At 51.9% G+C, this 15,626-nt stretch overlaps 1 protein-coding gene across 3 annotated transcripts in view; it reads left to right on the forward strand.

Moving 5' to 3' along the window:
* The window catches only part of DIP2C (disco interacting protein 2 homolog C), a 251,648-nt gene that overhangs the window by 156,524 nt on the left and 79,498 nt on the right, over positions 1–15,626 (forward strand). For all 3 annotated transcript variants that reach the window (XM_038530233.1, XM_038530232.1, XM_038530234.1), the window contains 7 exons: positions 11,228–11,351; positions 11,707–11,816; positions 11,896–11,998; positions 12,709–12,773; positions 13,903–13,996; positions 14,091–14,210; positions 15,288–15,402. In XM_038530233.1, the coding sequence (XP_038386161.1) occupies positions 11,228–11,351; positions 11,707–11,816; positions 11,896–11,998; positions 12,709–12,773; positions 13,903–13,996; positions 14,091–14,210; positions 15,288–15,402 (731 nt within the window). The remainder of the gene's footprint in view (positions 1–11,227; positions 11,352–11,706; positions 11,817–11,895; positions 11,999–12,708; positions 12,774–13,902; positions 13,997–14,090; positions 14,211–15,287; positions 15,403–15,626) is intronic.

Below are 15,626 nucleotides of genomic sequence, written 5' to 3' on the forward strand. Positions count from 1 at the left end.
AGCTCCCTCGTGTAAGGGGAGGGGGCAGGAGAGGCAGAGGCGCCCGCTGGCCCAACGGCCCACACGTGGCAGGGATCTCAGAGATTAGGAGCATTCTCCCGGGGTGAGGGGTCCACGCCCAAAGTCAGCTACTCCAGCTTGGAGCCTGCGTCCGACTGTGAGCCCCCAAAACATGGGGCTTGTACCCAGCACACCCATGGAGCTCATACTCAACTCACTCGCCCCAGGGCCCCATGCAGCAGGAACGGCTCGAAAGGGGATTACGCTGTGTGTGAAGAACCCCTTTGCTAATCTTAGAGCGTCTCCCAGGGGCAGGGGCCTGTGGGGACTGTGGGGACAGAGGCACTGACAAGCGCCGCTTTTGTGCTTTGCTTCTACTTTGCCACTGCTGCTCTGCTGAAGCCACGGACTGTGCCCCAGCCCCCGTTCACTCCCGCTGCGGCGCTGGAGCCAGTGGGCACGCCACAGCCCCACTCTCCTGCCGCCTTGCTAAAGCCGGCAGGTGCCCACAGACCGCACAGGGAACACCCATGCATGCCTGGCTCTGGTAGCCAGGGGGCTTGCATACCTGGGCCCCACAGGACCCTACCACTTGGAGAGAGTTCTTGACAGATGGCTATGCAGGGCACGCACAGGCAGCACACAAAACATGCCCAGTGTGTATGTGATGAAAGCCTATTCACTTGTCCTGGGGCTGCAGCCTGAGGCACAGGCTTCGGGTTTCCCACACATTTGGAGATGACGGAGGTGCTCTCAGGGAACACAGATGAGGGCCAACTTTGCCCTCTCCCTTAATCTTGGTACAGCTCACTGGCACCTCCCAGACGGGACTTACACACTCATCTGGAGCCCTGATGTTTGTAACTCTAGCCCAGGAGACACCTCCAGACGTCCTGGTGTGGAGGCCAGTAGGGTTTATGATTGTGGTCCCGCAGGACTGTATATATCTGCATACATTGAAAGCTGCCAGAGAGCCTGGCTCCAGTCAGACTGAAACTTGGTGCTTGGTGGGATTCCTCCCTTTGGAACACAGAGGCATCTTGGCACACCCTCAACAATGGGAATGTGTCTGGAATAAATCTGGCTGCTTAGACAATCAGAGAAGTTCAAGAGACAAGCAAGGGCAGGACTGCATGAGAAGGTTCATCACCTACACAGACCACTCCTTCTAGCCTGGGAGAGGTGGCTGCTCCACTTAATACAGAGAATCAGGGCAGCCCAGGTGGCTCAGCGGTTTAGCTCTGCCTTCAGCCTAGGGCGTGATCCTGCAGACCCAGGATCGAGTCCCATGTCGGGCTCCCTGCATGGAGCCTGCTTCTCCCTCTGCCTGTGTCTCTGCCTCTCTCTGTTTCTCTCTCTCTCTCATGAACAAATACAATCTTAAAAAAAAAAATACAGAGAGTCAAACAAAACGAAGAAACAAAGGAATCTGTTCAAGAATAAGGAACAAGATGAAACCTTAGTGAAGTGGAAATAAATAATTTACCTGATAAGTAATTCAAAGTAAGGGTCACAGAGACACTCACTGAACTGCAGAGAAGAATGGATAAACACAGAACTTCAACATGGAAAGAGAAAACAGAAGGGAATGCCAAACAGAAGTCCCAGAGCTTTAGGAATATTACAACTGAACTGAAGGATGCCCTGGGAAGTTCCCACTGGATGAAGCAGAAGAAAGTGTCAACAATCAAGAAGACCGCACAGTAGACCTCACACAGAGCAGCAAAAGGAAACAAAGACAATTTAAGTTTTAATCTGTCAGACATCAGGTGGAACAGCGTTCACATTAGGAAGTCTCAGAAGGAGAGGAAAGAAAGGGGCAGAATGTGTAAGTGAAGAAATAATAGTAGAAACATCCCTAACCTACGGAAAGAAACAGACATCCAGGTCCAGGGAGCCTGGAGAGCTGACAATAGGATGAACCCAAAGAGTTCACAGCAAGACACATTATAGTTAAAATGTCAAACATTAATGAGCGAATGATTCTGAAAAGTGGCAGGAGAAAAACAACTTGCTACATACATACAAGGAAATCACTAAGACGATCAGCAGATTTTTCAGCAGACACCTTGCAGGCCAGGAGGGAGCCACAGGGTATATTCCATATGCTGAAAAGAGCGTAGAGTATCCACCAAGGATACTCTGGCCAGCAGGGCTGTCATTCAGAATTCAGGAGCGTTAGTTTTCCAGACAAGCACAACCTGATGGAGTTCATCGCCACTAAACAGGCCGTTTGAGAAATGTTAAGGACTTCTGTAAACTAAAAAGACAGGGCATTGATTTGTAACAATAAAATAAATGCGAGTGTAAACCTCACTGGTAAAGGTCGATGTAAAGTAAAGGTAATGGATTACTTATAGAACTGGAATAAAAAGACAAAAACAGTAAAAATCATGAAAATTACAGTACTTAGGGGATACACAAAGTAAAATGATGTACTATGAAAATATTAAGTATGGGAGGGCAGGTAAAAACTCAGAATATGTTTAAACTTAAGTTGCTATCAAATTAAAGTAGGCTGAGTATATCTATCTATCTATCTATATATATATATATATACACATACACGTAACACACACACGTACACGTATTAAATGTACATGTGCGCGTGTCTACAGGCTGTTCTATGTGAGCCTTATGGTGACCAAAAAGCAAACACCTCTGGTAGAGACAAAAATGAAAGGGAAAGGAATCTAAGTGTAACACTAAAGAAAGCCATTAATCACAAAGGAAAAAAGGAAGGAAAGAAGAGAAAAGCCCTACTGAAAAAAAGCAGAAAACAATAAACAAAACAGCAATAGGTATCTACTTATCAATAATTGCTTCAAATGTAGAATGACTAAATTCTCTAATCAAAAGACATAGAGTGAGTCAATGGGAAAAAAAGCAAGAGCAATCTGTGCTGCCTATGAGAGACTTCAGATGTAAGGACACACAGACGCTGAAAGCGAAGGGAGGCAGAAAGGTATTCCTGGACGTGGAGATGAAAGAGTAGCTGTAGTTACATCAGACAAGGTAGACTTCACAACAGACTATTAATGGGAGACAGAGGGGGATTACATAACGATAACGGGATCAGTCCACAGAGAAGACATGACATTTGTAAACATTTATGTACCCAGCACAGGAGCACCTGCACATATACACAAATAGTAGTAGATCTAAGGGGAGAAATGCCATACAGCAGGAGTAGGGGTCCTACACCAATGGTTAATTTATGTGGAACGCTCCATCCATAAGCAACAGATGCACATTCTTCTCAAGGGCATTTGGAATGTTCTCCAGGATAGACCCCATGTTAGGCCACAAAGCAAGTCCCAGTAAATTTAAGAAGAGTGAAATGACATCAAGCATCTTTTCTGGCTCACAGTGGTATGAAACTAGAAATCACTTACATGAAGACAATTAGAAATATGGGGAGATTAAGCAACATACTACTGAGCAACCCAGTGGATCCAACCCAGTGGATTTTCCAAGGAAATCAAAGGAAAAGCGAGAAAAACAGCTTGAGACTAATTTAAACAAAAATAGAACATACGAAATCTATAAATTCAGCAGCAGTGGTTCTAATTGTGAGCCTTCAAGGAACTAGAAAAAGAGCAAATGAAGCCCAGAGTTAGTAGAATAAAGGAACAAAGATCATTGTGGGAATAAATGAAACAGAGACCATAGAGAATATAGGGGGGAAAATCAGTGATACCAAGAAGCTGGTTCTTTCAAAAGATAAGAAAGAGTAGTGGGACTTTTAGCTAGACTCGGCAGGAGAACAAGAACAGGACTCAGATATCAGAAATGAAACAGTTACAGCCACAGAAAGACAAAGAGCTATAGGAGACTACTAAGAACTATATGCCAACTACTTAGACCCCTTGAATTAGATAAATTCCTATATACATGCACTCTTCCAATGCTGAATGATGAAGAAGTAGACTATCTGAATACCGGTCAGTAGTAAGGAGATTGATTAAAAACCTCCAGCAAACAGAAGTCTAGACCAGATGTCTTCACTGGTGAATTTCACCAAACATTCAAAAAGATGTAATATCCATCCTTCTCAAACCCTTCCAAAATATTGAGAGGAAGGGAAGCTTCCAAACTCCTGTTACGAGGCAGCATTACTGTGATACCAATAGCAGACAAGGATGCCATAAGAAAATAAAATTACAGGCCAATATCCCTGATGAACTTAGATGCAGAAATCCTCAACAAAATACTAGCAAATGGAATTCAATAATACATTAAAAGGACCATATTCCATTATTTAGTGGGATTTATTTCATTTATTTCAGGGATGCACGGGTAGGCCAACGTTCATGAATCAGTCAATGTGATACACTACATTAACAACATGAAGGATAATCATATGCTCATGGATGCAGAAAAAACATTCACAACATTCAAATGTTATTTTTTAAGTTTTTATTTAAATTCCAGCTAGTTAACATGCAGAGTTATATTACTTTCAGGTGTGCAGTATAGTGATTTAACAATTCCATACGACGTCGGTACTTACAAAGCAAGTACACTCCTTAATCCCCATCACCTAACTCCTCCTACCCCCAAACCCCTCCCCTCTGATAACCATCAGTTCTCTATAGTGAAGAGGCCATTTCTTGGTTCGCCTTTTTCTTTTCCTTCTTTGCTCATTTGTTGTGTTTCTTAAATTCTATGTATGATTGAAATTGCATGGTATTTGTCTTTCTCTGACTTACTACACTTAGCATCATACTCTCTAGCTCCATTCATGTCATTGCAAATGGCAAGACTTCATTCTTTTTGATGACTGAGCAACATCCCAGTGGGTGTGTGTGTGAGAGAGAGAGAGACACACACACACACACACACACACCACATCTTCTTTATCCATTTATCAGTCGATGGACATTTGGGCTGTTTCCATAAGTTGGCTTTTGTGGATAATGCATGTATACCTTTTAATTAGTATTTTTGTATCTTTGAGGGGTAAATATTTAATAGTGCAGTCGCTGGGTCATAGGTAGCTCTATTTTAATTTGTTGAGGACCCTCCACACTGTTCTCCAGAGTGGCTGCACCAGTGTGTGTTCCCACCAGCAGCGCATGAGGGCTCCCCTTTCTCCACATCCTCCCAACACCTGTTGTTTCCTGTGTTGTTGATGTTAGCCATTCTGACAGGTGTGAGGTGATAGCTCATTGCGGTTTTGATCTGCGTTTCCCTGATGATGAGTGATGCGGAGCATCTTTTCATGGGTCATTGACCATCTGTATGTCCTCTTTGGAGAAATGTCTATTTGTCAGCATTCATTGTTGATAAAAAAAAAAAAAAAAAAAAACTCGGCAAAGTGAGCATAGAGGGAATATACTTCAAATTAATAAAGGCCATGCATGACAAGCCCACAGTTAACTTTTTACTCACTTGTGAAAGGCTGGAAATTTTTCTTCTTGCCAATTCTACTCACCATAGTATTGGAAGTCTTAGCCAGAGCTGCTAGGCAAGAAAAAGATGTAAAAGGCATCCAGATCATTAAGGAAGAGGTAAAACTATCTCTGAGGAGATGACATGATTTTATATATAGACAATTCCACAAAAAAACTATTCAAATTATTCACTGAACTGAGTAAAGTTGCAGGGCAGTAAATCAACATGTAAAAATTGGTTACATGTCTAAACATTAACAGTGAACTATCAGAGAAATTAAGAAACAATTCCATCAATAGTTATATCAAAAAATAAAATACTTAGGGATAAATTTAACCAAAGAGATGAAAGACCTCTGAAAATCATAAGACGTTGATGAAAAAATTGAGGAAGACACAAATAAATGGAAGTATATTCCATGCTTATGGATTAGGAGAAATAATATTGTTAAAATGTCCATATTACCCAAAACATCTTACAGATTCAGTGCAGGCCCTATTAAAATTCCAGTGGCACCATTCACAGAAGTAGAACAAACATTCCAAAAACTTGTAGGGAACCATGGAAAACTCCAAATAGCCAAAGCAACCTAGAGTAAGAAGAGCAAAGTTGGGGACACTGGCTCTGAGTTCAAGCGACATTACAAAGCTATAGCAATTAACACAGTATGTTATTATCCAGAAACAGACACATAGGTCAGTGGAATATAATAGTCCAGAGATAAACCCACACATATATCACCAATTAATTTAGGTTCATTAAGTTAAAAGATTCACGAATACATAATGGAGAAAGGACAGTCTCTAATAAATGACGTTAGGGAAACTGGATAGCCACATGCAAAAGAATTAAACTATCTTAGACCTCTATCTTACCCAGTACAGAAAATTTCACTCAAAATTAATTAAAGACTTGAAGACCTGAAGCCATAAACTCGTGGAAGAAAACATAGGCAGTGAGCTCCTTAACATCAGTCTTGGTGATGATTTTTTGGATTGGACACCAAAGGCAAAGGTAACAGAAGCAAAACAAAACAAATGGGACGTCAAACTCAAAAGCTTCACAGCAAAGGAAACCAGCACAATGAAAAGGCAAATTCCATTCCTACTGACTGGGAGAAGATGCTTGCAAATTGTGTCTCTGGTAAGGCATACTATCTGAAATACGTGTAGAAATCATACCACTCAATAGCAAAAGACACATCCAATTAAAAAGAGGGAGAGGGGATCCCTGGGTGGCGCAGCGGTTTAACACCTGCCTTTGGCCCAGGGCGTGATCCTGGAGACCCGGGATCGAAGTCCCACGTCGGGCTCCCGGTGCATGGAGCCCTGCTTCTCCCTCTGCCTCTCTCTCTCTCTCTGTGTGTGACTATCATAAATAAATAAAAATTTAAAAAAAAAGAGGGAGAATGCCTGAATAGACATTTTTCTAAGGGAGATAGGTGGCCAATAGACATAAAGATGTTCAATATCACTATCATCATGGAAATGTAAATTAAAACCACAATGAGATATCACTTCATACCTTTTAAAATGGCTAATATCAAAAAGACAAATGGCAAGTATTTAGCAAGGATGTAGAGAAAAGGGAACCCTTGTGCACTGTTCGTGGGAATGTAGACTGGTGCAGCCCCTGTGGAAACCAGATGAAGGTTCCTCAAAAAATTAAAAATAGAACTACCTTACAATCCAGCAGCTACACTAGGTATTTTTCTAAACAAAAACACTAATTCAAAAAGATACATACACCCTTATGTTCACCGCAGCATTATTTACAATAGTCAAGATATGGGAACTACCTAAGTGTCCACCAATGGATGAATGGAAAAAGAAGAGGTGCTATATACATGTGATGTAATATTACTTGGACATAAAAAAAGAATGAAGTCTTGCCATTTGCAATGACATGGAGAGACCTTGAAGTGCTAAGTGAAAGAAGTCAGAGAAAGACAAACACCATATGATTGCTCTTAAATATGGGCTCCAAACAGACAGACACAACTCATAGATAGGACAGATTCGGTGGTTGCCAGTGGTGGTGGTTGTGGGGTAGGTGAAATGGCTGGAGGGGGTGGACAGCTACCCCCTCCAGCTACAAATAAATAAGTCATGGGGACACAGTGTACGTAGTGATAGTGTGCTGCACATTCGAAAGTTGCCAAGAGAGTAAATCTTTAAAGTTCTTTTCTTTTGTAGTGATTTTGCAGTGTATACAGATACTGAATCATTGTTTTACCTCTGAAATTAATAGACTATTGTATGTCAATTATACCTTAATTTAAAAAAAAAACATTGAGCTTGGTAATGTGTCAGTAACTAAGTCTTAGAATATCTCATTCCTCAGTGTCTTTACACTAGAAATCTGAATAAATGATACATATTTTTTTATTTTGGGGGCTGTTGGTTGTGGCTTATGTTTCTGTGTTTGGACATGATGGAGTCCCTTGTTCACCTACAATTTACTAGATGTACATCTACATCTTGCCGTTGTAGTGTGGTCAAGTATAAGAAACTTAAGTTGTACATATCCCCCATATCAGTGTAAGTTTTTCCATCCACGTGAATGACGTTCCATAGGAAAGTAGACCCGAGACATCCAGGAAGAGACAAGGGGAGGAGACTCTACTAGGGCTGACATTGATGATCCCTGAGGACCCACGGTCTGATGTCCACAAGGGACGGTCCCCTCAGTCACTGTTACATTCTGCATGATGCCCTTGGACTCTGCACTGGGTTGATCTCACCGTCATTCAGCACATTGTCCTGCACAAACTGTGGGATGACGCTCCTAGCTCCAACATGTCGTGGTTTACATGTGCCCCAGGTTCAGAGTTTCTGGAGAATTTTCCAGATGTCCTGTGGCTGCTCTGATACTAAATGGGGTTATTCACCTTCCGGCGCCTTAGGGATGCCTCAGAGCCCCTTGACGGCACATGTGTACATTTCAAACTCTGCTCCTTAGAATGAAAAGAGAGAATGTGAAGTCCACTTAGAAAATGAAGAGGATGGTTGCTGGTTTGGTTTCCTGGTTACAAATCCTGGGAGTTGCCTCCTTGAACTCTTGGGCGGACATCAGTGTCCAGCAGGGCAGCTCAGCTGGTGGCCGCTGACCTCAGAGCTGCCTTCAGTGGCCTGATTCTTCACGTGTTGGCTGCCAGCACTCGAGGTGTGCGGTAGACACCCCGCAAGGTGCTTCCTCCAATCCCGAGTCCTGCGATCTTCACGGCTGAGAAGCGTGGAGGAGCTTGGGGATTGAATGGAGAGCCACGCTGTTTTAGGTGATTCTTTGTTGCTGTGGTCAATTCTACTACAGTTCACCTGAAAACCTTCTCGGGGACTTACGATGCTCCTCTTCCCTTGATGTTAAGTTCAGTGGGTTGAAGCCCTTTGGAAATGCAAAGGGCTGGTTACCTTAAGTCAGGGCTCGAGGCCCTCTGAGATCTGTAGTCAGTAGCATCAAAAGGATAACCTGGAAAGGCCAGAGCCTGGTGTCTCCAGAGCAGGGCTGGTTCGCACAGGAAACCACTTGAGCCGGGAGGCACGTACCTCTGCCCTTGTGTCACCTGACACCATAGGCACATCCTTTCAAACATCACTGATGCAAACATGCAAAAAACCCAGTTTGGCCGCCACTTAACACTTCTCAATGCTTTGAAATAATGAGGTTAAGTATCCTTTGGACGTTTGACATACATGTAAGCTGTTCATTTTAATTGTAGTGGACACCCTTAGAATCGTGTGAATGTGACTTCAGTAATAACGGATGGGAGGAGAGGTATGTTGTCATTGCCTCTGCTGTCCACTGGTCCCCAACAGCCCCCTTTGCTGAGGAGAACCTTTAGCGGCCACCCTGGTGGTTCAGTGAGGTCAGTGCAGGTGTGTGCAGGGGAGTGGACTCTCACCTGTGCCTTGTTGGCCCTGCCGGCACTTGACTGAGGCAGCTAGGCTGTGGCCTTCCAGGTGGTGTGCTCATGACTCCCCAGCCCACGCAGGCCCTCTGATTATCAGCCTGTACCACCTGCAGACCGTTTTCTTATGAAAACAGAATGGAGAGATGACTTTGTCTTAATGAAGCCAGAAGCTGAGCGTCCGTCCTCAGGCTCATGACTCTAGAACATGACCTTTGTGTCTGGAAAACTCCTTTTTTATTTTTATTTTAAGATTTTATTCATAGACACAGAGAGAGAGAGGCAGAGACACAGGCAGAGGGAGAAGCAGGCTCCATGCAGGGAGCCCGATGTGGGACTCGATCCCGAGTCCCCAGGATCACACCCCAGGCTGCAGGCGGCGCCAAACCGCTGCGCCACCGGGGCTGCCCTGGAAGACTCATTTTTAAACAGCAGAATCCACTGGCTCTGTGCTGTTCAGAATGGGGCAAGATGTGCCCGTAGGTGCCAGTGAGGGAGGCCGTGAGCGTCTCCTCTGCCTCCTGCTTCTGTGCCCACTGGATGTGCCACAGAGGCCCTGATGAGAGCCGGTCCTCCAAATCCTGTCACGTAACGAACTGAACAGTTGAGTATTGTGCATTTACTTACTCTCCGTCCTATTTCTTGGGGTGGGAGGAGAAGGCTGTCTTTCCAGGAGGGGTTTATAGCAGGGGGACTAGAGCTCCTGGATGGTTTGGCCAGGAGTGCGGAGCAGCCAGAGGGGGCACCCGGGGCCCTGCCAGGCGGAGCCCTGCGGGGTCACAGAGTGGGGTGCCTGTGGCTATCTCTCGGCTGAGGCGGCCGAGCTTGGGGTAAGGCCAGTTGTCAGCAGGGCAGACCCGTGAGCAGGCTCAGCCAGCGTCTCCCAAGTCCGGACAGGCTCTGCCGTGAGCTCGGGTCTGACGTTAGGGGTCGGGGTGGGCGCGTGCTCGGGACCAGGTATCCGCGGAGCAGAGCGTCCGAAGCCCGTGCCTGAGGCACCTCCGGAGAGCCGGGGAACTGCCCAGTCGGTGAGGAATGGAGCCGGATGAACACCAGCTGGTAGTTGTTGGGCCACAACCCAAAGTGAGTTCACAAGAGGGGCCTTCTGTGAGCTGTCCTCACATTGGCGTGTGACTGATGCCTCCTGACCCGCACGCTGGGACGGAGCAGACCCCGGTGGGGGGACGCGCCATGCTGGCCCGTCAGATGCTCCAGGGCTCACGGAGGGACTCTTACCTGGTGACATAATTTGGCACCTCTGTGTTGCAGGAGGGGGTTGGAGGTGATGGGCCGAAGTCAGGTGTCGTCTGGCTTTTCTTAAGTCAAAAACAGGGATTTGCAAGCTCTTGTGACCAGGGAGGTGGTTGCGGTCCTGAGGGCCCAGCCCTTCGGAGGAAGGACCCTCAACCAGGGAGGGGCCTGCGGGCCAGGGGCTGGGGCCGGGGAGCCGCGTCAGCGCCGCGGTTTACAGGCCCTATTCGCGGTCCTGGGACGTCCGCCCCCTGGGGGCAGCTCCTTTCAGAGGATGCACCGAGGCTCCCGGAGAGCCCGGCCTGGGAAGGGGAAGCGCCGGCGGCCCCGCCGCTTTGTCGGTGCCCTGCGGTGGGGGCTGTCCCCGCGCGCAGACCCCCGGGCGCACCCCGACGGAGGAGGGGCCGGAATGGGCGTCCGGCGCACCCACAGCGCGCGTGCTCGGAGCCCGGGGAGGGGTGTCCCGGCGCCCTCCTCCACGGGGATCACGCCGTCGGGTCCCAGGCGCGGCGCTGCCTCCCTCGCAGCACATGGGGAGGCCGAGGCCGAGCCGCCTCGCCGGCCCTGCAAGGTGCCCGCGGCAGGTGCGCCCGTCCGTGCCCCACGTGGCTGGCCCCCCGCCAGGTTCCATCCCTCCCGGCTCTCAGCCGCGCCTCCCTGCCGCCTCCCCAGGACGCGGGAAGCCAGCAGATCGGGTTCTTGCTCGGCAGCTGTGGAGTCACCGTGGCCTTGACGAGCGACGCTTGCCACAAAGGGCTGCCGAAAAGCCCGACCGGGGAGATCCCGCAGTTCAAAGGTAGGCGCCCCGCTCTGCTGTCGGGGGCTCCCGGCCCGGCCCCGCGCCCCGGCCCCGCCCCGCCCCAGGCCTGGCCTCCGCCCAGCCTGACACCTGTGGGCGCGTCTGAGGTCCCGCCCCAGCCCCGCCCCGCCCTGGCCTCCACCCCGCCTTACACCTGTGGGCGTGCCTGGGCGTGTCTGAGGTCCCACCCCAGCCCCGGCCTCCACCCCGCCTTACACCTGTGGGTGTGCCTGGGCGTGTCGGAGGTCCCGCCCCGCCCCGAGGCCTGGCCTCCGCCCCCCTTGCAGGCGGTGGGCGCCACCTGCCCTCCGGGTCGCGCCCCCCTGAGCCGCCCCCGTCCTTCACCTTCAAGGCTGGCCGAAGCTGCTGTGGTTTGTCACCGAGTCGAAGCACCTGTCTAAGCCGCCGCGGGATTGGTTCCCGCACATCAAGGATGCCAATAACGACACGGCGTACATAGAGGTGAGCGCGGCGGCCGCTGCGGGGTGCGGGCGGGCCAGGCCCCTGCGAACCCCGTCTGCACGGCGTCCTCTCGTCGCAGTACAAGACGTGCAAGGACGGAAGCGTGCTCGGCGTCACCGTGACCAGGATCGCGCTGCTGACCCACTGCCAGGCCCTCACGCAGGCGTGCGGCTACACGGAAGGTAGGGGCAGCGGGGCCAGCCGGGGCGGGGCCAGCCGGGGCGGGGCCAGCCGGGATGCCCAGCCCGGAGGAGCAGCGTCGGTTCGAGCGCCCGGGGCCGCCTGGCGGGCCTCGGGGCAGGGGCCTGAGCTCGAGGCTCCTGGCCTCGGGTGCCTGCGACCGTGGCGGTCCGGCCCGCGCGGGGGCCTCAGTCGACTCCGTCCCCCGCGGAGGCCCCGTCGCCCAGTGTCACCACGCGGGCACACGGTCAGGCTCTGCCCCCCCCACCGGGCAGCCGTCCCCTCCCAGCTCCGCCGGGACCGGCCGTGGGGTTGGCGCAAGCTCCCGGCCCGCGCGGACACGTTCTTCCCCGGGCCGGGCCTCCTACGGGGTAGGGGCCACGGATGTCCGCCCGGAGGACCCGCATCCCCGCACCCCCGCACCCCCCGCCGGGGCTCCGCTGACCCGGAACCCGGACCCTCCCCCGTGTCTTCGGCGGCTTGTCTGCCCCGTGAGTTGCGCCCCGGACCCGCCAGCCCCGCTCGGTCCCCGCGGACTCCGCGGCTCTGCTGACGCCCACCTGCCTTCGGGCCGAGTCCGGGAGCATCACGGATGGAAGGGGGGCCGAGCGCAGGCAGCTTCCTCCGGGCAGGCGGCAGGGTGTCCGCCCGGTCGGCCCATCGCCCTTGCCCCTGGTCTCCCACGGTAAACGTCCTGTTTCCCTTCGCACAGCGGAAACCATCGTGAACGTGCTGGACTTCAAGAAGGACGTGGGGCTGTGGCACGGGATCCTGACGGTAAGGGCCACCGGGCGGTCGGTGGGCGTGCAGGGGGAGCCACCTCCACAGGGGTGAGGGGGGGGAAGAGCCATCATGCAGGGGCGACAGCCCATGCCCGTCCTCCCTGCCTCTCCGGAGTGAGCACCCGACCCCTCTTATGCCCCATCCTCCCCACTCTGTGGGAGTGAGCACCCGGACCCCTCCCATGCCCTGTCTCCACTGCCCCCCCCCCCCAAGCGAGCACCCGGACCCCTCCCAGGTCCCAGGTGGAGAAGCTGGGTCTCATCCTTGCGAGGGCTGTCCATGCGGGAGGGCGGTTTGGAGCTGCGGGTGGGCGATGGAGACAGCCTTGCTGTGTAAGGTGCCTGCAGCCCTGAGACCATGACTGCTTGTGTGCTTGCTGTGCACGTCGTGAGTGTTGGTGATCTCTGCCCCGTTTGTGAATGTCTTAAGCTGGAACTGTGTCCAGAGGTAGAAACTTCTAGGGCTTTGACGTGCGTGATGGTTCATAGGTGCAGAAAGCAGGGGTGTGGTTTCTCGGTGAGGCCGGATTCCTTAGGACGAGGGCCTGTGAGCATTGCCTAGATGAGGGTTGGGGGTCCGGTAGAGCTGCCTCCACTGTGCCCTGGGTGCTGGCAGGTGGTAGGAGTGCAAACAGCCCCAGGTGCGTGCTCACACGGTCAGGGCTGCTGATCTGAGCGCTGCCGTCTGCAGCTCTGTGCCTCTGGGCACCTGGGTCTCCCCAGTCACCCAGTGACTATCCCCTGTGAGGACTGCGCAGCCAGCCCACGGTCCACCTCCCTGCCCAGGGGTTGTGGCAGCTGCCTTCCCCACTGTTGGTTGGGCTCCTCACTGACGATGTGGTGCAGGGTCTCTGTGACGGGTCTTGGTGGCCTCACCTATCTGTCACTGGCTCTGGACCTGTGGTTTCTGAGTCTCTTGCTGCCACCTCCTAGAGCCAGGCCTGTCTCCTGCTAGACACACATGCTCCTCTCTGGTGTTTGGATGGCAAATGGTGCCTCTGGTCTCCAGCATGGAGCGAACGTGTGACGGGGCCCGGGCTTGTCCTGTCCCCACATCCCGCCCAGTGGGGGGGGTTCCTTGTCCTGCCAGCAGGTCGGCAGTCACCCCCGTGTGTTGCTTCCAGAGCGTCATGAACATGATGCACGTGATCAGCATCCCGTACTCCCTCATGAAGGTGAACCCGCTGTCCTGGATTCAGAAAGTCTGCCAGTACAAAGGTATGTCTCCAGGGTCCCTGGAGTGCCCGGCTCCCTGAGCCTCCCATGGCCGGCAGTGTGCTCGTTAACGCCCTTCCCTCCGCTCTTCCCACAGCAAAGGTGGCTTGCGTGAAGTCCAGGGACATGCACTGGGCCCTCGTCGCCCACAGAGATCAGAGAGACATCAACCTCTCCTCTCTCCGGATGCTGATCGTGGCCGATGGTGCAAATCCCTGTAAGTGACCAGTGGGCGGGTGGAGAGAGCCTCACTCTCCACGGCCCATTTCTGCGCTTAGCTTTTCTCTTTCTGGCCGTTGCCTTGGTTGGGGAGCTGCCCTGACTGACTTCACGACCTCCAGTTTGACCCCTGGGCAGTGGGGAGTTCAGAGCCCGCAGGCCCCGGCCTGGACTCCAGTCCTTGTTCCAGAGAAAGCGCTAAGCTTCTGGTTCTAATCCCTGTTATGTTAGCTGCGAAAGGGTAGCTAAGTCACAAGATGTCAGGAGTCAGTGGGGGTGGTCCCTGTGTCCTGGCGTGCTCGGTGCTCAGGAAGTAGTAGCTATTCCTATTTCGTGGTCTACACGAAATTAACCAGGAAAGTAACTTGTCACTTTAATGGGATTTCATTATCAAATCCTATAGGGAAAACCACCAGGCAAAGCAAAGTAGCAGTGGTTAGGACGGCACTAAGCTGCCTCGAGGAGCGTTGCTCTGGGTCGAAACAGGTCGCGGCTGGCTTTGCCAGGGAGCAAGCCAGAAGCCGAGTGAGGAAGACCGTGGGCTTCTGGCCACCCGTAAACGGTGCTGCCTGCATGTGTGTAAATGAAAGCTGCACACGATTTATCAGAGAACATGTGGCACGCAAACCAGGGCTCGCCACCGGAGGATCTAGTAGTAGTCAGAGACATCACTCGTCCCTTCCCCAGAGCAGCTGGTTTGAGCGCCCGCCCCGCACCAGGCCGGGCTAACCTGTGTTAGGAAGTGGTCTCGCCAGCGGGCGCCCCATGGTGACCCCTGATCTCACTGGCCGGGTTGATGCGGGGACAGTTTTCTTCCCTTCGTTTTGATGCACTCACATTGCAAACACCACCTCAAAAACAGTAGAATGGGTCTTGGGAAAGGCGCACGTGCAGGGACGTTTGAAGTACGGAAGTCACACTCTTAAATCCTGGAGTTCTGTGGGCCCGCGAGGATCTGCTCTCACGGCGACGTCCTCCTGAACAGTACCGGTGAAGTTGGCGCGTCCGTGGTGCGGGCAGCTTCCGTCGATCCCGTGCTTTCCGCTGGCCGACCGCCCTCCCCTTTCACCTCCAGGGTCCATCTCGTCTTGTGACGCGTTCCTCAATGTCTTCCAAAGTAAAGGCCTGCGCCAGGAGGTCATCTGCCCGTGCGCCAGCTCTCCAGAGGCTCTCACTGTGGCCATCCGGAGGTACGGCTGGGCCCCCGTGGGGGGGGCGGGTAGGGCAGAACCTGGGCCGTAGGGGAGGGAGAGGGCAGGACCCAGGCCGTGGGGGGCGAGGAGGGCAAGACCCAGGTCGTCGTCGTCGTCGGGGGCTGGCTTCATTTCCTCGCACACAGTGGAGTGGGTCAATGGTGGCCCAGATTCTCGAGTCAGAAGCCCTCTCTCCCTGTGAGTGACCTATGGGCAGGTGC

This window comes from Canis lupus, chromosome 2 (assembly GCF_011100685.1).
Source record: "Canis lupus familiaris isolate Mischka breed German Shepherd chromosome 2, alternate assembly UU_Cfam_GSD_1.0, whole genome shotgun sequence".
In the NCBI taxonomy this organism is placed as follows: Eukaryota; Metazoa; Chordata; class Mammalia; order Carnivora; family Canidae; genus Canis; species Canis lupus.